The sequence below is a fragment of the Artibeus jamaicensis genome, unplaced genomic scaffold, assembly GCF_021234435.1.
Source record: "Artibeus jamaicensis isolate MK-2021 breed Jamaican fruit bat unplaced genomic scaffold, CSHL_Jam_final contig_851, whole genome shotgun sequence".
Classification (NCBI taxonomy): Eukaryota; Metazoa; Chordata; class Mammalia; order Chiroptera; family Phyllostomidae; genus Artibeus; species Artibeus jamaicensis.
In genome coordinates, this window is record NW_026521986.1 from 8,029,661 (window position 1) to 8,057,003 (window position 27,343).

Sequence of the window (27,343 nt, forward strand, 5' to 3'; positions counted from 1 at the left end):
GATATTCAAAAATATTGTAGAACTAACGAATGAATGAAATTCATGTGCTACTCAATAGGGTTTTATTGTAGATATAGTGTGCAGGGTTCCTCTTCTCAGATTCTATTCCAGTAAAGGATGTCTGTCAGTTATCAGGCAATTACAGTATAACCTAAGTGTGGGGAGCCTCAAGGACAGAGTAGTACAGGAGTGCCTAAGAAAGGTCTGGATGTTTCTGCTCTTGCTCTGTGGAATGGCTTATTTGGATCAGTCCTCCCACCAAGAACAGCTATAAAAGCTACGTTAAAAAATTTTTTAGCCTTGACCTGTGTGCCTCAGTTGCTTGAGTGTCATCCCACAATGAAAAAGGTTGCCAATTCAACTCCCAGTCAGGGCACATGCTGGGTTGTGGGTTTGGTCCCCAGTCAGGCACATACAAGAGACAACCAACTGATATTTCTCCGTCCCTCTCTGTCTTCCTCCCTTTCCCTCTCTCCAAAAATAAATAAAGTCTATTAAAATAAATATATTTTAATATTTTAAAGAGGTAAAAAAGGAAAATATACCAGAAGAAAATAAACCATAACACTGAATTAACACTGAAAATTCTTCACCACAGTTTTCTTCAAGGCACTGGGTTAGCCAAAAAGACCATTTAGTTTTTCCCATAAAATAAAAGACACATTTTTCATTCTCACCAATAACTTCATTGATTTGGATATTTTGAGTATGTCAGCTTTCTCCCGCTATTGGCTTCTCTAGTGGGTAGAGGCCAAGGATGCTGCTAAACATCTTCCAGTGCATAACACAGCTCCACGGCAAAGATATTATATGGCCAAAGAGTCCATGGTGCCAAGAAGCTTCACAAACCACTTTTGACTTGTTTGACCCGTCACAGCACCTTCTCCATATACTGCACACATCTTTTTTTGTATTCCAGTTGCTTTTTTACCTTTCTTGAAATAATAAAGCATAATACACTGAAAATGTTGCATATTTTCTTCCATCTTTGGTATTAAAATGGCTCCACAAAAATTCACCAGTTTTGATAAGCTTTTTAATGCACACTGATATGAGAGCTGTCATAATACAATCTTAACAAAATTATTTCAAATAAAGTTAAAGCCAACCAAGCATTACTAGAGCCATCATATGGGAAAAAACTGAATGACCTTTTTTTTTAAAGATTTTATTTATTTTTCTTTAGAGGGGAAGGGAAGGAGAGAGTGAGAGAAACATCAATGTACGGTTGCCTCTCATGCATCCCCTGCAACCCAGGGGACTGGCCTGCAACCCAGGCATGTGCCCTGACTGGGAATTGAACCGCGATCCTTTGGTTCGCAGGCCCACGCTCAATCTACTGAGCTACACCAGCCAGGGCCTAAATGAACTTTTTGGTCAGCCCACTACTAATTCCTAAGCCAGGGAGACAGGGGAGGTATAATGGTACAGGGAGCCAAGAAATCAAGGATAAAAGAATAGCTGATAAATTAATAAAGTAAACAGAATTTTTCACTTTCATGAAGGTTCAGAGTCTGCCATGCAGGCGGTGCCTTGGCAAGTATCTCAGGTTTTCATTTTAAACCCTTGAGGACTGTGCTCTAGGAATAGGGCAAACTTTCAAAAAGACTAAAATCCTTCCTCAAATTACCTGGGTCTCTGATTATATCAAGATAATCTTAGTTTACCTTAACTAGCTGCCAGAGAAAATTAAACCCTTTCTGGAGGAATGTATCATCATCCAGAGCCTCTTCAATTCTTTTCCATACGTAATGTTTGGACTTCAGTTTTTTAAATAACCAGCCAAAATGACCAACAACTAAGAAAGAAGAAGAAAATAGAAAAACCCTAAAAAACCATGGTCTTTGAAACACTGCAATTAATGTTTAATAAAAGAAATGATGAAGTGAAGAATTTCAGTAAAAAACTAGAATCCACTCATAAAAGTTAAATGAAAGTTTTAGAAAACAGATGAAAGAAACATAAAAGACATATGGGCTATGGAGAAAGGTCTAACATATGTTCAGTTGGAGTCCCAGAAGGAAAGGAGAGTAAGTAGAAGCAATATTTAGGAGATATTGGCAGAGTTTTCCAAAACCAATAAAAGCTATCAAGTCAGAAATTCAAGGGGTTCTGCTAATCTCAAGTAGGATACATACGAAGAAACCATACTTAAGTAATTATACCAAAACAACTGAAAGCCAAGGACAAAGAGAAAATCTTAACAAAGGGAACATTTCCTTCTAATGACCAACAATAAAACTAGCAGAAATGATTTAAACAGAAAGGATAGAACTCAGAAAACACTGGAATGGCATCTGTAAAGTGCTAAAGGAAATAACTGCCTGTGTGGAACTGTGTATCCAGCAAGAATTTTCTTCAAAAATTAAGATAAAAACATTTTTAGTCAAACAAACACTGAGCAGACCTGCACTAAAGCAGGTTTTTCAGGCAGAAAGATTATGGAAGCATGGAAATTCAGAAAGGACCGAACAGCAAAAGAAAAGAAGAAAAGGTAAATATGTAGATAAATAGAAATTAGTATTGATTGTATAAAATAATAATGCCTTGTGAGGTTTTCAATATAAAACATAAATATAGAGTATATATCATCTGTATAGTATATATAGAAAAGATATATATAATATTTAAAATATATACAGAATTTGTGGTACATTATAGTGCAGAAAGCAGAGAGGAATAAGTGGAGTTAACATGTTTTAAATTTCTGGTGTTGTCTGGGAAGTGTTAAAAATACAAAAGTATGGTAGACTGTGATAAGTCAAGAATACATATTATAATCTCTGAAATAATAATAAAAGATTATCTAACTAACAAGCTAATAGAAGAGAAAGAAATTAAAATAACAAAAAATTGGTGAATCCAAAAGAAGGAATGAAAGAAGAACAGAAGGAAATAAAAACAAAAGTGACAAATTGGAAAAAAATAGTAGGGAGATAGTTTTGTTTTTTTCCCCTGGTGCCATGGGTCTTTATTAATTTTGAGATAGTTTTAAACCCAAATATAGTAGTAATTATATTAAATCCTTCGATTAAAAATTGCCATTCTGCATTTAAATAAACAATGAATTGGATGATACTTATAAACACACCTTAATTTAAGAACACAGCTAATTGAAAGTAAAAGATTAGGAAAAATTACAATGAAAGATAGTTGATGTGGCTATATCAATATCAGAAAAAAGGGAGATAAAGATTATTAAATATGAGGAGGGACATTCATATTATGTACATTGATCAGTCCATCAGGAAAATATAACATTTCTAAATTTATTTCATCTAATAAGATAGCCTCAAAAAAAATTACCTATCATCCAGCCCAGAAATTGAGGGGAGGCCGAGATGACCGAGACTCAAATAAGGGTGGGGTGGAGGAAAGAGGATGGTACAAAAAAGTATTCCAGACAGAAGGAAGAATATTTTCAAAAGCTGGGGGCAAGAAAGCTTTCAAAACTGAAAACTATATAGTCTTGCTGGGAGGGAAAGAGGAGGGTAGATTGAGATTGATTGAGGAATGGGCCTGGGTGGGAAGAGGATTGACTGATGAGAGCAAAGACTGGTGAATAAGCGCTAGAAAATACAAGAATCGCAGATGGTATTTAAACGATGAGGCTTCTTCCTAGAAACCAGGAAGTTCTTTTTTGTTCTTGTTCTGTTAGAGTTGTCTCGATTTTCCCCACTGCTCTCCCCTGCTCTGCCTACTCCCCCAACCACCCCTCACCCCCTCTGCTGCAGTCAGTTCCCACCCCTTTGTCCCACGTCCGTGGGTCCTTTATACTTGTTCTTTAACTAACTTGAAGGTTTACTTAGTGACTTGATACCTCTCACTACTGTGGGGTCAGGGGATGATGAATGAAGGAGGGCAGTACTGCTGGCAGAGAGATCTGTTTCCATATTCCAGGTGAGATGTTGGCTGAAGCTGTGTAGATGGAGAGAAGGGAACTAATTTCAAAAATACAGTGACCCATAGGTTGTGAAATATTTAAATTTTTCCTAGATTACTAGACTCACCCTTGGGTTATTGAACAAGAAATTCAACAACAGATCAAGAGGTTGAGAAATTTTAAGGACTGCAGCTTTTTTTTCTTTCTATCTGCAGAACAAACTGCAGGGCAGTGTTGCCTTCATTTCCAAAGATCAGGTTCTGTCAGTTAAGCTTGGGTTGGCCGTAACCTTGGGTTGGTTTGTTTCCATTAGCAATTGTGCTAACAATGAAACTCCCTTTGCTTTCTGTTTAAAGCACCATTTCAGTTTTCATTTTTGTTGGTTTAATTAGAATTGGCCATCTGTAGGTAACGTCCAACTCTCTCCTGAAGGAGTATACATTATTTTAAATCCATTAAGCGGATTAGTGTAGGATGCATACAGGTCACTTCCCTTCCAGGCACAATTTCTTAAGCCATGTTTGTTAACATCCTTTCTTGAGCATAAAATTCTGTCTTAAAAGAGAGAGGTGGAAGAGGGCATAAGGAGAATAAATGGTAATGGAAAAAATACAATAAAAATTCTTTGTGAGAAAGAAAAAGAGACAATAACCTATCAAGTAAAGCTTTACATGTTAATGTAGTTAGTTACTTGGTTTATTATCTAAGTACTCCTGCTAGGATGTACTTTTTATGAGGATGGGAACATTGTCTCTTCTGTTCAAGGCTATATCCCCTGTACCTAGGTTGGTACTCAGCAGACAAGTGCTCAATAAATATATATTGAATGAATCAATGAAGGACTGAGGAATGAAGGAGTATTTGTCTTAAACAAGTCAACTTCACTAAAATAAGATGGTATTTTAATCTTATAAATTCATTGTATCTTCATTTAAAGTTTTGAAAGTCTGGTGTTGGAATGTGTCTAAAAGTAAAGTGATTATTTTTGTATTTGCAGGACTATCTCAAGCAGGTGCTGGACATCGATCTTCATGCACAGATCCATTTTGGCAGGGTTTTTATGAAACCAGGGTATGAAAATAATCCTATTATCTCATATATGGGGTTGGTTTGGCTTGCTCTGACTAACAAAGCTTTAAATGCTTTCTATTTTATATGTTCTATTATGGATCATATATTCTAATAAGAGAAATATTATAGTATTAAAATTCTTTGCACAAGTGTAGCTCCTATCTGAAATGGGAATTCATCTTCCTCATGAATCACTGAGTTTGCTATAAATAAAACAAAGCAACCTTCCAGCCTTTTTCTCTTTAATTCCCATGTCTCTTGCTCTCCTTCTCTTTTTCTCCCTCTCCACACTGATTCTTTGTCTCTCTTTAAAAACTCTTTTAATATGAGACCTGGCTGGTGTAGCTCAGTGGATTGAGCACGGGACTGCGAACCATATGATCGCGGTTCGATTCCCAGTCAGGGCACATGCTTGGGTTGCAAGCGGTTCCCTGCAGGCCAGTTCCCAGCAGGGGAAGCACAAAAGGCAACCATACATTGATGTTTCTCTCCCTCTCTCCTTCCCCCCTTCCCCTCTAAAGATAAATAAAATCTTAAAAAAAAACTCTTTTAATATGAAAAAACTCATATACAAAAGTAGGGAGCACAGTGAACGCCCCTTGAGCCCATCACCCAGCTTCTGTAACTATCAGCCTCATCCCTCACCTTTTTGGGGGAACAGAGGGCTGGATTATTTTAAAGCAAATTCTAGAAATTTCATTTTCATACACATCTCAGATAATAACAGCAACAACAGCAGTGTTCTCCTGCGTAATCACAATGGCATTACCTCACCTAACAAAATAAACAAGAATACCTTAATATCTAATACCCTGATCATAGTCAGAATTCTCCTGCGTGTCAAGAAAAAGAATGCCTTCTCGTGATTGTTTTGTTTGAATTAGAATTCAAGTTAGTTCACTCATGGTATTCGGCTGTTAGAGCGTATTTACTGCCCCTCCTTTTTTTGTCAGGCAACTTGGTGAGGAAACCGAATCATTTGTCCTAAACAAATGGGTTTAGCTGATTGTTTCCTTGTGGCCTTGTTTCATTTGTTCGCTCTCTCCAGGATATTCTATAGCCTGGAAATTAGGTCTAAAGCCTCGATGAGATTCGGATTCACCTTTTTTTTCTTTTCATGAGTACTTCCTAAGTAGGATTTCATACTGCTTCTTACTGCCTCCCAGGAGGAAAGAAAAATAACCACATACCAAGATCTTGCACATAGCCTGAAAACTAATAACTCTTTAAGGAATGACTGGTAGAGGTTCTGTAATCAACTATAAATCCCCAAGGAATGCCAAACGTTGGTGTTGATGAAATCTTGGTGGCCATGTCTTCGAGCAATAGTCTGGCTATTCAGACCACTCTCGTTCCCTATTCAAAGGCTCAGAGCGTGGGTGGGCTTTCCAGCACACCTTCATGCTGTCAGGGACAGCAGTAGTGATGCTTTAGTTCAGAAATACACTCTGATGGGTGCTCACATGAACCCCGAGGGAGGAGAGGTGAGATTTACAGGTTGTTGTGAGCTATGGGAACTATTAGCATATTCCAGAAGCCTATCTTACGTGTCCAGCTAGCGCTCATAAACCTCCCTGACTTATTGCTTCCTCATGTCAGTTCTGGGATAGAGATCAGGCTTTACCTCCATGATTTTGCCATTTAAGTATGAAGTTAAGATTATCCCTAAAGCTTTCTTCACAACTTGACAGACTTTAGAATTCTTGGCATTTTATTTCTGCCCCAATATGGCTGCCACTGACAATGTTCTTTTATTGTTGAAATTATCAGATTTGGATCATTCTTATTAAGAATATTTTGTCTTAAGCAAATATTGCTATGGTATGAGTACATAGGCTTTTTTTTATTTTCCTGTCTCTATGAGCAGTACTAATTTGATAGACTACAGAGGACATCCCAAAAGCATGTCAGTGTGCTTCTAACTAATCCCTAAAATTAAATTGATTATTCCCTTTGCAGTGAGACAGAGACTGAGACTACTTGCCCTCACTGCTAGAAGAGAATTATTTGTGTGATATATATCATTTAAATTCATCTCAGCACCTATGATGTATAATTTTGCTACTCTTTATTTTCAGTCTTCCATTTATCACTTGCCTCAACTTTAGGAGTTCATCAGATCCTAATACTTATTCTACTCACTTAGTCATAAGCCTCTGTGACTACAGTCACTGTAGAAATTCTGTGTAGTCGCATCTCAACAGAATTGAACAATAAGTGCTGAGTTCCAAGGAAATGGCTTCCCAGAGCTTAGAAAAAAACAACTTCGCAGTCTAGCAGTAGGACACTTGTAATAGTAATGCATGAAAACAGAGTGTTTTCTTGTAGTGCAATCTTTTCTAAGTGAGTGCCTTTAGGAAAATCACAGCACCTGTCTGCAAGGTGCAGAAGATGATTTAAATTGGCTCTAAATACAGTAGAAGGAAATTGTTAGACATTCCCTCCCCACTCTTATTATGTCTGTTAGTTTGCTATAATAAAGTGGTTTGGAAGTTTTAATGGGCTTCCTTTACTCAGCCAGAATTATATACTTGTCTAAAGATAAGATTTGAAAAGTAATTGCTGCTTAGTAGAACAAGAACAAATATAAAAGCTGAAGAACAATTGAGCCTCGCTCTTCCCACATACAGTGCATTCAGAATGTAATTAACTTCTTTCATTTTCGACACAGAGATACTAAAAAAAAAGCCTCTGGAGTATTGTCAACCTGATCTACCAATCACAGTTTTTGTGGGTCATCAGCAGTGCACATAGCTGTTTTCTAGAATGTACCTTGGAAATTATTTTCATCACACAGTAACAAGCATTGCCAAGTAACCTGTACATAAATTAGGATCACAATTTAATCTCATTCTTCTAGACACAGCAAAGAATCAAAAAGTAAGCAAAAAATCCTTCGAAGTAGCCAAAAATAGATGTCACAAAGTCCACACACAGCATGCCCTAGAGAGGAGAGCCTCGTCAAAGTAGGAGCCACACACTTGGACAGACCTTGGTTCAAATCCTTGTTTCCTCACTTAGTTGCTAAGTGAGTTGGGGCAAATTGCTTAATCTCTCTGAGTCCTAATTTCCCCATCTATACAATGGGATGAACAATTCCATTTAATTTTCAAGCAGTCTCATGAGGTGACAGTATCCCACAATTGTCACCTCATGAGATTGCTTGAAACTTAAATGAAATAATGGATGTCATGCATAGATGTTTCCTTTACAATAGTGACTTTTCTTACTGCTATTAGTATTATCATTCCATCAGTGTAACTATTATTACTACTGTCTGGTTCCCAAACCTAACTCAAGCTTTAGGGGTTGAGATGATGGCAGTCTAGCATTACGGGGAGCCACAGAAAAAATACTGGTGAAAAAAAGTCAGCAACAGCAGCTGTAGAAACACAGCAGTGTCCGGTGTGGGGTTATGGTTTTTAAGTGAAAAGGAGAGTAGGATAAGTTCATAATGATGGCTGTAAATCATCAAAAATATTATTGCTAAAGATAATGAGTGACTGACCCATTTTTGAATGACCAACCTGCAAAAATAGTAAAAATAAAGTAATTTGGGTGCTTAAAAAGATAATTTTTCAACTAAATGGAAATTTCAGCATTCCCTAAAGATTTTGTATCACTCGAGTTTCATTAACATAATGACAGTTTAGCCGTATAAAGGGTGATCAATAGAAATTTCCTAACTGCCCACCTCCTCCGTGCCTCTCACACTCACTCCTCTCCATACCCCTCACGCTAAGGATTCCTGTCAGAATCTTGAGGAAGCATAATTTCAGAATTTTTTTAAATTGCTGTTGCTTTAATTTTGTTCTAGTCATTGGTATTTTATCTGTTTTGACATATCAAAACACTCCTTTCATAGGAGAGAGATTCGTATGTTCATTGCTAAGTACCGTTTTAAGGGGATGAGAAATCCTCATATTGAGCAATAGGCAGTTATCTGATAGGTATGTATTACTAAGTAGTCTCCTTATAATGAGAATGATTGTTTGGAATCTCCAGCAACAACAATATAGACGCCATTAGCCAGACGGGTGGGGAACCCCTGGACCTGGGATACTCATGCATGACACTGGCAGGAAGTGGGGACATAAGCTACAGGAAACAAGGGAGTTTGGTTGCTTGGGAACAGTAGATGCTAAAGACAAATTAATGTAAATGCTCTGGAAACACTGCGGGAGTATCAAGGTAGAAAGAATCAACAGAAAAGTATTTTTATATGATAAGCTTTCTATGTGGAGAGCCCCGAGACAAGAACACCAGATTTACTGAATTTACTCATCGTACTGCTTTGCAGTCACTAACGCCTCTTTTTTTTTCCAGACTGCCAACAACATTTGCAACTTTGGATATTGATGGTGTAAGAAAAATAATTTTTGCACTACCAGGTAAGAACAATTAAAATAGTTCATTTTGCCTTTTCTGATTAAAAAAAAAAACAATTTTTTTTCAAATCTTAGGTAACTGGTATCTTGTCAGAGCACTTGATTTGGGTCTGAAAGACCCAGGCTCAAGTCCCAGCTTTCCTTACTTGTAAAAATCACTTAACCTCACTGAAGGTGTTTATTTATCTCTACAATGGGGCTGACATCGACTTCACAGGGTTGGTGTGAAAGTCAGATGAGGTAGTCTCTTTCAGAGCACATTCCAAGTGTGGGCTGTCCCTGGGTCTTTCTGCAGCACCTGCTTTTCCCTATGGGAAAGTGCTCAAAGTTAGCAGTCTAACTACATCTCACAGCTTGAAGTAGCACACTCAAGGGGCCGGAGGGCTTAGAATCACCTGTGCAAATGCCAGAACAAAAAGTCTCAAAATACAGATAGAAAGAAAAGAAAGGCGGAAAAAGTGTAGAACTTCAGAATCATTTTTAAAGCTCCAACATATAAGCATTAAAGAGGTTAGATTTCTATCATATAGGAAATGTTAAGAGAGAGGACATGTAAGTTAAGTAGTCTTCAAAATTTGCCTGTAGTATAAAACTCCTTAGGGCCTTTAATGTACCTTTAGATAGTCTAAAAACCATTACATAAGAAAACATGAGCCTCCGTCCAGCTTTAATTTGCCTGAAAGACACTGCAGACCATCAGTGACATGAATAAAAAAGACTGTTAGAGCGAAGGCCTCATTCACCATTACCAGGGAAGTATTGTTTATCTACCGAAGGAGATTTTTAAATAATCCATATTCAAACTGATACTTTAATTTGAAATTCTCTCTGCTCAGCCCAAATAAACCAAAAGAGCCAGCAACAGATTGTTCAGATTGTAGAAGCAGCAAAGAGGTTCTCTGTACAAGGATTTTAAAATTCAGAATTGTATCTCTGCTGTCCCAAGGGCCATGCATTTAAAGCCATTACTAAACTTGGTAAATTTTAACGCAGTTTTAAAAGTTTTGTGTATCTACCTGCCATTTTTGTAACTTCTTAAAAGTACTGTATAACACATGTTCACTATGGAAACATTAGAAATACTGGTAAGCATTAAGAAATGTTATCCACAATCTCCCTTTTTTAAAAATAACCACTGTTTCCAATTTTTATATCAGTCTCTTTCCAGTCCTATTTTTATATAGTAATTGTACATAAAGCAATAGCAATTACAGGAATTCTGTAATCATTGTTAAATGAACAATAGCAGGAGTTTTGTTTTGTTTTGTTTTGTTTTGGTTTGGTTTGTTTTCAGAAAAATTTCCATCTATTTGTATTTTGAGGCAAGGGAAAAGCAATTGATTCTTATTAAGAGTCTGCTGTTCTATTGGACAACTCATTTTTCTGTTGAAATAATAAGTATCACTCATGACTTTTTACAACTTAAAAAATCTACTCTTAGCTACTTTTGTAGGTAGAAGAAAATTAAAGGTATGGTTTTAGCTAATAATAGGCTAGACTCACCGTTGCCTTTTACTTTAACGATACAATTAACAGCACATAGCCAGGCCAAGGGAACCTCCAAATCTAATAGCCCATCATCTGTCCCCAGTATATGCATATATATTCACATACAACTGTATAAAAGTATTAATAAAATGAGAATTTTAGAACCAGAAGGGATACTGAGAATCATGTAGTCCACCCTTTCATTTTGTGAATGAGTTCATTAAACTCAGAAAGGTTTGGAACTGAGTAGGGCCACACAAGTTGGCTAGTTAGCATGCCACACAAGAAACTAAATTGGTTATTCTCTGCCCGGTCATTTATTTCACAACCCACCTTTCCCCTCTTAACACCCCCAGATTTCTTCTTAAAGAGGTACAACTGAATGTCTCGAATTTTGTTTATAACTCTAAAAGAACTTGGTGTTTGTATTAATCTGCTGAGGCTGCCATAATAAAATATCCCAGACTGGATGACAGATAACAGAAATCTATTTCCTCACAGTTTCAGAAATGGGGCATCTACGGGCCAAATGCAGACAAGGTTAGTTTCTGTTGAGGTTTTTCTTCCTGGCTCACAGATGGCCGCCTCCCACTGTGCCCTCAAATGGCCTTTCCTCTGTGCACGTACACTCCTGATCTTTCTCTTTTCATATGGACACTGGTTCTATTGAATTGGGGCCTCACCCTGATGACCTCATTTGATTTTCATACCTCTCTAAAGGTTCCATCTCCAAATAAAGTCACATCGGGGTGTTAAGACATCAAAAAATGAATGGGAGGAAAAACAACACAATTCAATCCATGTAGTGTTCAAGTCCTTCACATTTTAAATCACTTGGTTTTATTTTTTTAATTTAAAGAAATGTCTGGACAGAAGGGATTAGGGATAAATTTCTTTATGCTTATCCTATGTTCTAATATTTCTTCGTATTGAGCATGTGTTACTATGGAAATTTTAAAAACAGAAGGAGAAACAGCTTTAAATTTACCAATTAGTAATGGCTTTCAATGTATAGCTCCAGAAAAGTAGAAATAAATAGTAATAAATGGCTTCTAAACATCAGAAATTTCACTGCTAAATCCAAAAGGCTACACCCTCTGTGGCATTTGGTTGGCTGCAGTCCTATTCTGACATCCTTTTGGGTTTAAGGTGATTCCAAAGAGAAAGACAAGTAGTCACTTTACTTCTCTATGATACCTGAAGGTGTAGACGGTCATAATTACTTGGCAATTTTTTATGTGTAAACTGCAAATAACTGCTTGGTTGACTTCCAGGGAATCCTGTGTCAGCCGTGGTCACCTGCAACCTCTTTGTCGTGCCCGCACTGAGAAAGATGCAGGGCATCTTGGATCCTCGGCCAACCATCATCAAAGCCAGGGTAATGTTTTCGAATGACCAGGAACTGAAATTAAAGCCTAATAACATATAAGGATATGATCTAGATCCAGAAATGCCTATAATTTTATATTAGTTTTGAAAATAGAGAGGAACGAGTCCCTTTTATTCCCTGCCCAAATTACTCCATGAGTCTAATGTGAATGATTTTCTTCAGCACAAGGTCTGGATGGGAGTGGAGAGGTAATGAGAAAACTGTCAATAGACTTGGCGGGCACTGACCTAACACTGAACCTGTGTGGGAGGAGGGACAAGAACTCTCCTTCCCCTGTGTAACTCACAGAGGACAGCAGTTTACCCCCCTACTTTTTCTGTAACCTCACTGATAAATTTTAAGAAAAAGACAAAGGACTAAAAAGAGACTCTAGTGAATCAGAAGGAAAGGGGCCCATTTTGTTCGGAAGAGGACTACTAAGGCTGAGGAATTATACGCACAATAAAAGTTACCTGGAAATTAGAGTCCCCTTCTCTACCACCACTAACTTCGATTTGATTTACTACTATACAACTAATTATGTAACACACACTGTATAACAATGAACAATTTTATTGGAAATATAAACTAAAATACCACACCATGACTCTTTTTAAGCTTTATTGAGATATAATTTATATACAAAAATTGTACATATTTAATATACATTTTCATGTGTTTGGACATGCGCATACACCCATGATCATCACCACCATCAGGTACCGAACATATCTAGCACCTCCAGAAATTTCCTTGTGTTATTACTGGTTTGGTTTGTTTGTTCATTTCATGGTAAGAACATTTAACGTGAGAACTGTCCTCTACATTTTAAAGTGCACAATATCACATTACTAACTATATGTTATACAGCAAGTCTGTAGAACTCATTCACCTTGTATAACAGAAACTGTATATCCATTGAGCAAAAATTTCCCATTTCCTTCTGTCCTTAGGCCCTGGTAACCAACATTCTGTTCTCTGCTTCTATGAGGTTGACTATTTTAGATACCACATAGAAGCAGAATCATACAGCACTTGTCTTTTAGTGACTAACTTATTTCACGTAGAATAATGTACTCTAGGTGTATGCATGTTGCCAAAAATGGTAGGCTTCCTTTTTTTAAGCTGAATAATATTTCATTGTACGTGTACACCACATCTGCCTTGTCCTTTCCTCTGTTGAGTACATCCGGGTTGTGTTCATATCTTGGTTATCATGAATGATGCTACAATGAGCATGGGGATACAGATACCTCTTTCATTTCAGTTTTTTTGCACATATACCCAGAAGTGGAATTGTGGGGTCATATGGTAGCTCTACTTTTTTTTTTTTTGAGGAGCCTTTATGCTGCTTTTCATAGTGATTCTACCATTCTTACTAACAGTTTGTAAGTGTTCCAGTTTCTCCACATCCTCACCATTACTTATTGTCTTTTGGTTTGTTTGTTTTAATAATAGCTATCCTAACAACTTTGAGGTGATATTTAATTGTAGTATTGATCTGAATTTTTCTATTGATTAGTGATGTTGAGCACCCTTTCATACATGTGGTGACCATTTGTATATCTTTTTTGGAGAAATGTCTACTGAAGTCCTTTGCTCATTTTTTAAAGAGTTTATTTATTCATTTTTAGAGAGAGGAGAAGGAAAGGAGAAAGAGAGGGAGAGGAACATCATTGTGTGGTTGCCTCTTGTGCACCCCTGACTGGGGACCTGGCCTGCTACCCAGGCATGTGCCCTGACTGGGAATCGAACCAGCAGTGCTTTGGTTCACAGGCACACACTCAAGCCACTGAGCTACACCAGCCAGGGCTGAAGTCCTTTGCCCATTTCTAATCAAATTATTTAGGTTTTGCTACTGAGTTTTAAGAGATTCTTATATATTTGGGATATTAACTGCTTATCAGATGGATGGTTTACATATTTTCTCCCATTTCATAGGTTGCCTTTCCACTCTGCTGATTGTTTCCTTGGCTGTGCAGAAGTTTTTAAATTTGACATAGTCACACTTGGTGACTTTTGGATTTGTTGCCTGTGCTTTTGGTGTCAAATCCAAGAAGTTATTCCTAAAGACCAATGTCAAGAAAATTTTCTCTCATGTTTCCTTCTGGGAGTTTTATAGTTTTAGGTCTCACATTAAGTCTTTAATCCATTTTGAGTTGATTTTTGTGCATTGTATAAGAGTTTAATTTTTTTCTTTTAAATGTAAATATATAGTTCTCCCAGTACTCAAACCATTACTATTCAAGAGCTCTTAATAAATTCAGATATAACAGAATTATATGACTGGTTCCCAGGAAGAATATAAAATATAAAAGGGTAAAAGGAAATGTTTAAAAAAATTACTCTGAGAATATATAGGATAGAAAACATTAAGAAAATCTAAGCTTCAGATGTTTTAATATTGCCCTTCTAAATATTGAGGTTTGTAGACTAGTATGTACAGGAGATATTCTCCTTAAAATTTTAGTAAAAGTTCAGTTAGACATTTCTGAAACCAAACTTTCTTCAGTTTTTTTCAGTAATCACAGTGGTCATCTTATTTTAAATTCAATGGAAAAGAAGATAAAAAGTTATTAATTATTCAAACCAAATCAAAAGGTCAGAGCCATGAAACTTAGATTTAATCATTTAAATCAGCAATTCTGAATTTTTCCACTGTTTTCATATTTGCTAAATTTAGGAAATAAGGAAAACCCATACTGTTGTAAGAGAAAGGAAGAAGACTTCTCTTTAACTTTGCAAAGCTACTATGAATCTTATTTATTTCTCATTTTTGACATCCACCATCTCTTCTTTAAAATTGACATCGTGGCAGTGATTTGTTCTGACAACATAGTGCCCTGTAGTCAAACTGAAGCTTAGTGCGTTCATTGTTCACAATGCTGCTCATTCCTGTCCGCCCAGGCAATTGAGAACTGGCCTAAGAATCAGACAGACCCCTTTCTCCTACAGAGCAGTGTCACTGGGGCTCAGAATGAGTCATCAGTATACTCGGCTGCTTGCCTCTCTTGTTTTAACGTCCCAAATCACCCCACATCTTTACTAACTTAGCTGCCACTCTAAAACATAATCCTGTTCACTTACTCGAAACATGGTCTCTACTTTCTGACCATCTGAGATGCAGCTTGCCTGCACCTCTTATCACTGTTCTCCAAAACATTTGCCAGTCACGGCCTCTCCCAGTTCCTGCTGCTTTGGGGAGGTGGGGTGGATATTCACTGCTGGCATCAGGAACTCCCACTGCTGGATGGGGATGTAGCTGTCCTACAGGTCGGGCAATGCTGTGCTCTGTTAAAAGGTCAGCACAAAAAACATCACCCTTTTATGTCAACACATTCTGAAGAGCATCAGTTTGGAATAAACATTTTCCCTGTTTCCTTGGTCAGGTATGGTTGAGATTGAAATACTTCTGATTTTTAATAGGCAATCAGAAACATAATCCTAGCAACTCATCCAATAGAATTATTGACCTAATGTTTCCACAAAAGGACACCCTATCATGTGTTTCCTTATTATCTCATCAAAGCACCAACGCTGTCTCTCATTCTCAATTTTTTTTCACTAGGAACATACCTGAGGTAACTCCTATTAATATTAACAGCTCACCTCACTGCAAGCATTGATTAAGAGAAGGAAAAGGGAAAATACTTTCATCTCCCATGGGACCAGGTCAGCATGTCCTAGGAGAGTACAAGCATGTTGGAACCTCGCTTGACAATTCTAATTTGTCTGCCTTCCCTCTTCTCTTGAACATTAGTGTCCAGCATGGTATAAGAACTGAATCAATGCTTTCTGACTAATGCCATAAATAATAAAATGCAAAACATTTCAACAAAATGTTTATATTGTTTGAAAATTGCTCAGGTGTTTGCAATTGTCAAGAGAAATCTAACTGTTCATTGTGACAAAATTGGTCATTGATCATCAAAAGATATTACTGAATGCCAGTTATATGAATATATTATAGCCTGTGGATCAAAAACAGATACTGAAAATGATAGAACTGTCCATGATTTATAAGAAAGATATAAATCAGTTTTAGCTTATTATTAGGAAATGAAAAAGGTACCTAGGTCATAGAAATTTTGGCAAAAACGAACTTGAAACTGATCCATACCTGTGCAAGAATTTTTAAAGTCACATGATAAATATTAGACAGATGACTCAGAGGGTGAAAATCTCAAGGTCCTCTCTGGTAGACTGATGAAATTAGTGTCTCATAACTTCTATAGCACTTATCAAAAAATGTAATGTAAAACTCCTTTAATCACTCTTTGGAAGTTTTGGCCAAGTAGAGGCCAAGCCCCAGTACCCCCCGGGTCCTCGAGGATGTCATCTTTGACCTTCACCCAAATGGAATCCCCTTTGGTCATTTGTTTCCTCATAAACTTTCTTCTCCAACCTCTGCACCTCTTAGTCCCAACCTGTTCCCCCAAATCTTTTAGAGCTTTTACCTTCTCATTACCGCCGTCAAACCCTCCAGAGACAGTCAGGTCTTTGGCAACTATCTAATTGCCATCTTCTCTTCACTGCGTCACCTCTCACCATCACTTGCTTTATTTCTGCAATTCTAAATACCTTTATGCCTACTTCGCAACTCACACACACACACACACACTTTTCAATACCCAGAACTGCTCCATTTCAAAAATCACCAACTCTGACCCCTGGCTGGTATGGCTCAGTGAGTTGAGTGTTGGCCTGTGAACCAAAAGGTCGCTGGTTCAATTCCTAGTTAGGGCACACGCCTGGGTAGTGGTCCAGATCCCCAGTAGAGGGTGTGCAAGAAGCAACCACACACTGATATTTTTCTCCCTCTCTTTCTTCCTCCCTTCCCCTCTCTCTAAAAATAAATAAGTGAAACCTTAAAAAAAAAATCACCAACTCTGATGTACAAATTAGCAACAATGGCAAGTTACCGATCAATAGATATAAAAGAGTATAAACAACCCTGTAACCCTCACACTTTGCCCTGGGTCCATAAGCCCCTCTGGCTTTACCACTTTCCCATCCAATCTAAATCCGGTGGTGTATCACTTCAACATTTTTCCAACACCTTCAACTTATTTTTGTTTCTTCTTCCCTCCACTACAACCCACTCTAAGTATCTACAAACTTCTTTGCCCTTCACTTTTATTCCAGGCCACTAAGCACAACTAACGAGGAGTAAACCGCTATTCAAGTTAATACTTTCCATTCACAAACCTCAGCAGGGGCCAAAATTTTCTTTGTTGATTCTTATGCATCCCACAGATCAGCTGCTGCATTCCTTACTGGTCTTATCGCACTTCACCATCCTCCTAAAGCCCCTCCACAGTCCCCATCCCCTGAGTTTTGTAGCCAAGTGAGCCCTGGTTTGAATGATGGCTCCAACATTTACTAGATTATAACCCTTGGCATATTTCATTGTTTCCCTTCTACTAATCTTGCTTCTTCTTAAATCTTTTTTGTCTAACTTTAATCCTGACAGCATCACCAATTAATATCCTTCAGTGCTTCCCACGACCGCAGGGTTAAATGCAAACTGCTCAAGCGAGCGTGGAAGGCCTTCCGTCTGCAGGCCTGTTTTCCTTTCCAGCTTCATCCGCTTCCCATTCTGCACTGCAACCACACCGAACTAGTTACTGCTTCTTCCACAGTGGACATGAGAGCCCCTGCCTGTGCCTGTGTTTGTTCTCCTTCCTAGAAGTTTCTCCCCTCACCACCACCATCTCCTTTCTCAGCTTAGGAAATTCCTTAGTCATAAGACTCAGGCATCACATCCCCTGGAAGCTTTTCTCAGTGTCCCTAAGAAGGGTTGATCACGTACTTCTTCATGCCCTTTTATACCACATACACAGCTCTGTGATAATATTATTACACTGTATTTGCAATTAATTATTTACTCTGAGAATTCTTTGAGGTCACTTCTCTATAAGATGGGCAGGGGGAAAAGGAAGGATAAAATATATCTGCTTTTTTCATTAAACATTCTATGTTTTTAGAGCACATTTAGGTTTATAGCAAAATTACAGGAAGTACAGAGTTCCCATAGACCTCCTGTCCTCACACACAGGCAGCGTCCCCTGCTATTGATATCCTGCACCAAAGCAGTACATTTATTATCATAGATAAACCTGTTTTGTCACCCAAAGTCCATAGTTTACCTTAGAGTTCATGTTGGTGTCCAATATTTTATAGGTCTTGATTAACGTATAATTGCATGTATCTGTCATTATAGTATCATACAGCATAGTTTCACTGTCCAGAAACTTTCTATGTTTTGCCTATTCATCCCTCCCTCCCCACTAACCCTTGATCTCTTTACTGTCTCCCCAGTTTTGCCTTTCCCAGAATGTGATATAGTTGGAATCATATAGTATGTAGCCCTTTCACATTGACTTCTTTCACTTAGTGCTATACACTTGAGATTTCTTCATGTCTTCAAATGGCTCGGTAGCTCATTTCTTTTCATGCTGAATAATATGCCATTGTCTAGATGTATCACCATTTATTTATCCACTCACTTACTGCAGGACATCTTGGTTGCTTCCAATTTTTGGCAGGTATGAATAAAGCTGCTACAAACCTTAGTGTGTAGGTTTAGACATAAATGTGTACTTCGCTGGGTAAATACCAAGGGAACACAATTACTGGATTGTATGGTAAAAGTATGTTTTATTTTATAAGGAAGTGCCAAACTGTTCTCCAGAGTGGCTGTACCGTTTTTCACTGCTACCAGCAGTGACTAAGAGTTCCTATTCCTCCACATTCTTCACAGGGTTTGGTGTGGCCAGTGTTTGGGATTTTGGTCTTTCTAGTAGGTGTGTAATAATATCTCACTGTTGTTTTAATTTGCAGTTTCCTAATGACATTTGACAGTGAACACTTTTTCAAATGCTTATCTACCTATGTATATATCTTCCTTGGTGAGAAACCTGTTCAGGTTCTTTTGCCCATTTTTTAATTGGGTGGTACTTTTTCTGGTTGAGTTTTATGAATTCTCTGTATATTTTAGATCACAGGCCTTTATCCGAAAGGCCTTTTGCAAATATTTTTTTCCCATTCTGTGGCTTATCTTCCGGATTGTTTTGACCTTTTTTTCCCAATTCTTTGCCTTAGACATTTATATATACAACATATATAATACCACACTAAATAATAGTTTCATCCCTTGAATGACTACTGTGTGCCAGGAAAATATGCCAAGGAAACAGTCCTAGCCCACAGCCCACTGCCCATTTTGAGTGAATAGAAGAAGTCATCAGAAGTGAAACATCAACCATTCACAATGCTTTTTCACCAGAAGTTGTGTTTATTCATGATACATCATTCTTGCGAGCATTGAAGCTCATAGTGAATAGGTGCCTTCTTAAGTTTAAGTGGTGTAAGTAATACACCAGCACTATGTCAATATGACTAAATATTGGTTAATAAAGTATCCTGCAGGGTGGGATGGGAGAAATAGATTTAAAAAAATGTACTTGAAAAGTAACTAAATAAAATTTAATTTAAAAAAACAATAATAAAGTATCCTGCGTTTCAGTGAAATACCATAAAATCTAATTAGTTTTATCTTTTGCTGCAAAAGGAACAGCTGTTTGTGAAGCTATGAAAAAAAATAATTCTCTTCAATTTGATGCAACTGATTCTTCTTTCTTAAGTTAATTTAAATATCTCCTTTAAAATAAACAACCCCATTTTGTGGATAAACAGACCTGTGTAGGAAAACTAAATAACCAGCTAGTGCAGCCACCAGTTAGCAGTAAACCTGGAAGTAGAACCTCAGTGTCAGGTATCATTTCATTCCAAGATTTGTTCCACTGCACCACCATGAGCCAATCAGTGCATTGTTAGGGGAAACCTTGCTCAAACACTTTAGCAAGTCACACAGCCATGTGAATAGCTCTTGTAGTTTAGTATTGGCAAATGCACATACACACAGAGGGAGACCGAAAGAGATTTTTGCCCTCAGGTAAGCACAAAATAATTTAGGAATAATGTAAAGTTAACCTCCAATACATATGAAATAGAATATGAACATAAGCAAGATTAAGTAAAAGAATGGAGTATTATTAAATAAAAGAAAACACCCTAGAATTAAATTTTATTCTGGATTCCAGAGAAAAATCATGGATTGTCAGAGTGAATGGTTAGAATGCTTAAAAACATAGTAAACAAAGTGGATTGAAGACGGACTTACTTCAATCAAAAGTTTCAGTTTTAACTGTATCATTTTATCTAAGCAATATCTGTATTACTTGAATAAAGCCTTTCTAGATCATTTTAAGGTAGAGTAACTTAAATTATTATTATGCTAATAAAATGTTCTTTCTTATACTCTGGAACAAGTCTTGTTTTCATTAACATTGAGCTAATCTTTGGGCTATTGTCCATAATTACATATTGTATAAACTTGTTGGACGATTACCTTTTAGGCACCTGCTACTAGCACATTATCACACTAACTTCTCAGATTTCAGTGTGAATTTAATAACAGATTTAAAAGACAATGGCTCCAAGTTAAAGGTTGATTGTCTATTCTATGTCATGTATGTGAACTAAAGTTGCTATGATAGAAATGACTTTATCCTTGTTAGGAGAATATGAAAGATGTAATTTCATAGCAAAGAGTTATTCAGAGGAATTCTTTTATTACCAGTGATGTGGCTAAACCAAAACTTTTGGCAGGGACTACTTTTAGTTGCCTTAATGAGCTTGTACATCAGTATTGGGACATTAGGGAAGTATTCAAGAGAAAAAGAAAGAGCTCTCCCATTTACATCAGGGATGGGTGTGTGAATGGGTAGCTAAATAACACCTCAGTAAATCCTTGCTGGATATATGGATGGATGGACAGATAGATGGGCATACAGATAAACGGATATAGATCTTGTTTTTTTTGTTGACATCTGCTTCTTTTATTTTCAGTGTTAAAATTCTTGAATTTAGGCCCTGGCTGGTGTAGCTCAGTGGATTGAGCATGGGTCTGCGAACCACACGATCGCAGTTCGATTCCCAGTCAGGGCACATGCCTGGGTTGCAGGCTGGTTCCCTGCAGGCCAGTTCCCAGCAGGGGACACACAAAAGGAAACCATACATTGATGTTTCTCTTCCTCTCTCCTTCCCCCTTCCCCTCCAAAGATAAATAAATAAAATCTTTAAAAAAAGATAAAATAAAATGAACTTTAAAAAAAATTCTTGAATTCATAGGTCAGAAGCACCTGTCCTCACAATCCATAGTATTACATGTCAAAAATAGACACTATCTCTTTCATCTGCCTTTTCCTCCACTGTGAAAACCAGCTTCTTGGCTCTTCTCCTCAGAGCAACTCTGGATTTCCCATGTCAGGAACATAAGGTGGCAGTGGTAGGAACAGACGTTCACGGTTTCCCATGTCCACTGTACTCTTTGCACAACCTCCACCACCCTGTAGTTTTACAAAGTGGTCAAGTGACCAAATGTGTTTTGTTTTCCTTTATGTTCTATAGTTATCATGTGATGTAAAACTGGATCCTCGCCCAGAATACCATCGGTGTATACTGACTTGGCATCACCAAGAACCACTGCCTTGGGCACAGAGTACAGGTTAGTCATTCACAGCCGCAGGTATGTCTGTGTACCAGTCCCGCTGAAACACCCATTTGTACAAGAGGTCTGTCCAGAAGGTGTCCAGCCATGTAATATGAAAAATAGAAAACTGTACTTGAACAACAATTAAATAAATAAATTTAAAAAAAAAAGAAAAGTAGAGATACTCACTGAAGAAGATACAAGATGCAAGAAACACTGTACATAGGACAATGACACCTTGATCCCCCTCAAAGTAGGCACCTTGGGACCTCACAGAGTTCTCCAGTCACCATGAGCTGCCCCGTCCTATTTTCCTGAATCTCACTGATGGTCTGAAATCTCTTCCCTTTCAAAGGTGATTTTAATTTTGGGAAAAGCCAGAAGTCGTAGGGTGCCAAATCTTGGCTGTAGAGTGGCTGAGTATCCTGAGAGATTTGATGTTTTGCCAAAAATCTCTGCACGTGACATGATGCATGAGCAGGCACATTATCTTGATGAAGCTGCTAATCACCAGTTGCCCATAGCTGTGGCCTTCTGAATCTGAATAGTTTCTATGGAAGAATGTTTAAGCTTGACATATAAACTGATGCAGATTCATTGCTCTACTGGCTCAGGCATTTTGAATGGAGCAGCCACACAGTACACATGCTCACTCAACAGTGTCTACCACCCCCACTGGCTAATACAGTGAAGTCTTCATTGTTCACACATGTGTATTCCAGTCCATTCTCCTTGGCTGCCAGGTTACATCGATGTCATGCAAACCATTCTTGCTATATTAACAATGGCTGGACATTTTCTAGACAGACCTTGTATATAGCCTCCTCCTTTAGGTATCCCTACTTTGGAATTGTTATATATTTTCCTTTTTGAAAGATTAGATGGCTAAAATTTTCCTACACGGTATAGCATAACAGGACAAGAGTAAAATAATAATAAAAAAGATTTTGTTATTCCTTGGAGCCAGGCTTTCTAGATAAGCATTTGAAATACAAATCTACAATTACAAAAGATTTTTATCTATTTGTTCAACCAATAAGTTCTGAGTATAACTTTGTAGGAAAACAAGGGATTGTGGGTAAGCCACCCTGAAATGTGAGATCAAAGCCCAATTATGTGATTCTCTGTAGCCACTAGTATACCCTCGATGTTGGTAAATTTAAGGACTGAGAAATCAGTATTGATAATTTGGAGTGCTGTAGTTACCTCCTCTAACCTTTAAGCTTTTATCCCCAACTTCTCTAGTCATGTTTTACCTAACTTCTGTGTGACTCCAGTAAAACTGTATTGTGGTTTAAACAAGCATCCTCTCAAGTGTAGATACCAACTAACACATGGCTAAGTGCGTGGGCCTTGCCGTCTCAGAGACTTGAATTCAAATTCGCCACCAAGTAGTTAATAGGACCCTAAGCAAGTTACTTCAACTCTTTTGAGTCTTGTGAGAATAAGAATTAAATAAGATGGTTAAGTAACTTGCCTACCACCTTGTCTGCCACTTAGTAACTACTACGAAGGAAATGGTAGTTGCTGCTATTATCATCATTATTTTAATAGGTTTTTAAAAGCCTCTATTTTCAGACACACAGAACATTTCAGCCTGAAGAGAGAAATTCTGTGGCATTTGCATAATGCTACAAAATTCTGGTTTTATTCTTACAAGCAGTAATTTGTATTGTTATTTTTAGAGTTCAGTGGGAAGGTTGCAGGATACAGCAGCAAGGCTACCTAAAAAACGTACTGGGAAGTCTGACCATCTCTCTTCCTCTCAAAGACCTGTGCTTCTGTTCGTGGGTTCTTACTTTGGAAGGAACAACAAGGGCTCCAGATGTGTCCACTGTGGTGCCGAGGCTGCTGTAATGAGCGTGTTTCTTTCTAGGTAATCAGATGAGCAGCCGTCTCATGAGCATGCGCAGTGCCAATGGACTGTTGATGCTACCTCCAAAGACAGAGCAGTACGTGGAGCTCCACAAGGGCGAGGTGGTGGACGTCATGGTCATCGGACGGCTATGATGGCCGCCGCAGGAGAAGCCTCGATGCATGCCCACATATCATTGACTGTACCCTGTAATATGCAACGGCACAGCTAGTTTTTCTGATTTGGATAAAAGTTGATCTGTATAGTCAACATCTTGAACTATATTTCAAAAGAATTTAAATACCTTTTAAAGAAAAAACACCTAAAAATAAATCTTAACAGACAACTCTATTCTGATTATATCAAAGCCGATTTTTCCTTTCTCGCAGTCGCTTTGTGTGTTCAATGCTAGGTCTGATAGCAATAGCTTTTAGTAGACAGCAGTAGGTGCCTGCAGAACTTGTGTTTTTCTCATCTTTAAACAACTACTTATGCTCTTAAATCAAGGCTGTCTGCTTATTTATACTAGCGTAGGCAACACTTGGATTTCCCTTCTTAGTATGCTTCATAACCGCTTTACAGAGAGCTTTTGCTTGTTCTTTATCATGTATCTCGTGTTTATGTACACAGTGCCAAAAGAAGAGTGACGGGGGCGGCCCGCCCTGCCTCCAGGAGAACCACCCCTCTCAGAGCTTCCGGGGCAGTTTCTCACCCCAGCAGCCTCATGGCACAGTCCTCTTGGGCAGTAACTGGATACCTTTTATTTGAACAAACAAACTGGGGGAAAAATGCTTCCTTAAGTGCTGACAGCCTTTTTAACCAATACATTTAAAATTGTACAGAACAAAAAATAAAATCAAAGACTGATCTTGTACAGATATTAGTGTTACCAGCATTCATGTGGAAATCAAGAGCAAAGAAAAAAATAATGTTGAACAACTCTGTACTATAACATTTTCTGTAATGATACTGAAACTTAATGAATAAAAAAATCCTGATCATTATATAAAAATCCATGGTGTTGGCCTCGTTATTAAAAAAAGAGAACATTATCATGCATTCTGGCAGGGTTCCGCCTGGAAAGAAGGCATATTTAAGATGACTTAGCAAGCCCAAGTGATATAAAGGAGATTTCAAATGCGATATGACTGTATTTCGCTACAGTATCGTGCTCTGAAGAACCGTGAACATACAGATCAGAAAGCAGTAGAGAACCTGCAGTCGGCCTGCTCTTCCCAGTCACAGCTGGAGAATTATGAACAAATTCAGAGAAAAGATAGTTGCTCATTTGGGAGGATAAAACTAAAATCCTATTTCAGATGCCATAAAAACAAATTTCAAATATCTATGAACCAGAAAATTCCAGATGAGTACCTAGAAATTTCTTGATCGTGTTAGAAAGGAAGTGAGAAATGGGAGAACTCTGTGCTGATCGCAGAAAATGCAACCAGTGAAATACACTCTATCCCTAGGGCTCCTTTGGTAAAAATTCAGGAGCACTTTTCAAATGGCGATGACAGGGGACACTGACTCCGCGGTGGGGCGCACTGAGTAAAGCGAACAGCAGATACCGGACTCCTAGTGCACACAGCATCAGGTGACGATGATGAATAAAGCCAAGTTGTAAACAACAAATATTTGATACTAATACCTGATATTTCCAGAGTTGAAAAATAAAATGTTCTGTATTTTAAGTTTTTTTATATTTGCAATTAAAGAAGGTTAGTTAATAGAGGTCAAATGAAAGGCCAAGAACAGTGCTTTACCCACATTCATTCAAAAATATTTATCTAATATGTGTTTGGGTGCAAGGCATATCGTGCTACTGTGTGCAAAGATGAATAGAGAGAGTAGCTAACATTAAACTCCATCGAGGGAGATACTAAAAACTTGTGTAACCATAATATTTGATATGTTGATACTTGGAAATCCATAGTACAGTGTGTAGAATGTGATAAATTACAAAATTCAGATTTAAGGAGTTGGAAGACTTCAAATGATAACCTTCTACAAGGTAAGATTTCAAGGGATAAGACGACATTTTCGTGGACCTTAAAGGAAGTGTGCAGTTTTAAAGATGATGCAGGAAGAAGGGCATTCCAGAAATAGAGAATTATAGACAGTTAATAATAATTATTTTTCTTACAAAATGTAAGCTCTGAGCACAAGAATTTCTGTTTATTTTATTCACTTATATTATTCCCTAGTCCTTAGATTTCCTGACCTATGTATCTTAATGCAGGCATCAGTAAATATTTGTCCAGTGAAGTATATTATAGAACTTACTGTATGCCCAGCACTTTCCATTTGTTTAATTTTCACAACAACCCTGTAAGGATTATTATTTCTATATTACAGAGGCACAGGAAGAAAAGTTAAGCAACTTGTCCATGGTCACACAGCTAGTTAGAGGAGCCAAGATTCGAATTCAGCAATCTGGCTTCAGAGTCCATACTCAAACACTAAGCTAAAGCAACAGAAACCTGGCAGAGAAGAGGTCAATGCCAGTGGGAGCATCTTAGTTTGGAGTGTTGGAGGGAAAAGTCCACGAGTGGAATGAAAGGAAGCGCATTCTGCAGAAGAGAAGAAACCAGGCAGAGCCGTGTTCCAAAAACCAAGGAGAGTTTCCAAGAGGAAAGAAAATTTTAAAAATGTAAAGAAATGTCAAGAAAGATGAAGGTTCAGGAAGACTTACTGATTCGGCAATCATTCCTGAGCTACAAGAGGGCAATTTCAATAATGGGCTGAGGGCAAAAGCCAGATCGCAAAATAGAAACCATGAATATAAATGCTTTGGAACTTGTGCATAAGAAAGATAGACACAGGATGATAGTTTGATAATAAGATGGACGAAACGTTTTTGTTTGTGGGCTTTGAGAAAAAAACAGTAGTGGGCATATTACAAAAGCAAGAGTAAGTCCCCAGATGGAGAAAGGGGAGAGGAAAGGCTGTAGTTAAGGAACCTGGTGGTCCAATCAGCCTGGAGAAGAAAAGAAACATTTTTCCTTATGAGTTAGAAAAGGGGAAAATGTGAACATACCTGTCACAGATACAAAGGAAATGTATTCACTTATTTTTAATATTTAGTTAGTTTTTAGAGAGAGGGGAAGGGAAGGAGAAAGGGAGAGAAACATTGTCGGGTTGCTGCTCATGTGCTCCCTGACCAGGGACCAAACCCACAACCCAGGCATGTGCCCTGACTAGGAATCAAGCTGGTGACCTTTCACTCTGTGGGACAATGCCAACCATCTGAGCCACACCAGTCAGGGTATTTATTTATTTTTTAATTGAATTTATTGGGGTGACACGGGTTCATAAAACCCTACAGGTTTCCATTGTACAACTCAACAAAACACCTGCATGTGGCACCGTGGCCCCATTGCCACCAGCAAAGTCTCTCCACCCCATCTTCCCACCCTTCCTCCACCTCCCCCTCCACTGTACCCCTCTTCCCCCAGCTTTCACCACACTGTTGTCTGTGTCTGTGTGATACACACACACACACACACACACACACACATTTGTTTCCTTAATCCCTTTATGTTCTTTCATCCAGGCCCCAACCCCCACCCTTCTGACAGCTGTCAGTCTGCTCCATGCATCTCTGCCTCTATTTCTACTTTGTTCATCCGTTTATTTTGTTCATTCGATCCCACACATAAATGAGATCATATATTTGTCTTTCCCTGACTGGCTTATTTCACTTGGAATAATAATCTTTATTATTATTCCA

At 38.0% G+C, this 27,343-nt stretch overlaps 1 protein-coding gene across 4 annotated transcripts in view; it reads left to right on the forward strand.

The window, feature by feature from the left end:
* Window positions 1-24,601, forward strand: part of GPHN (gephyrin) — a 447,008-nt gene extending 422,407 nt beyond the window's left edge. For all 4 annotated transcript variants that reach the window (XM_053673316.1, XM_053673315.1, XM_053673317.1 and 1 more), the window contains 5 exons: window positions 4,881-4,954; window positions 9,281-9,345; window positions 12,105-12,208; window positions 21,674-21,770; window positions 23,632-24,601. In XM_053673316.1, the coding sequence (XP_053529291.1) occupies window positions 4,881-4,954; window positions 9,281-9,345; window positions 12,105-12,208; window positions 21,674-21,770; window positions 23,632-23,765 (474 nt within the window). In that variant the 3' untranslated portion in view covers window positions 23,766-24,601. The remainder of the gene's footprint in view (window positions 1-4,880; window positions 4,955-9,280; window positions 9,346-12,104; window positions 12,209-21,673; window positions 21,771-23,631) is intronic.
* Window positions 24,602-27,343: the final 2,742 nt, after the last annotated feature.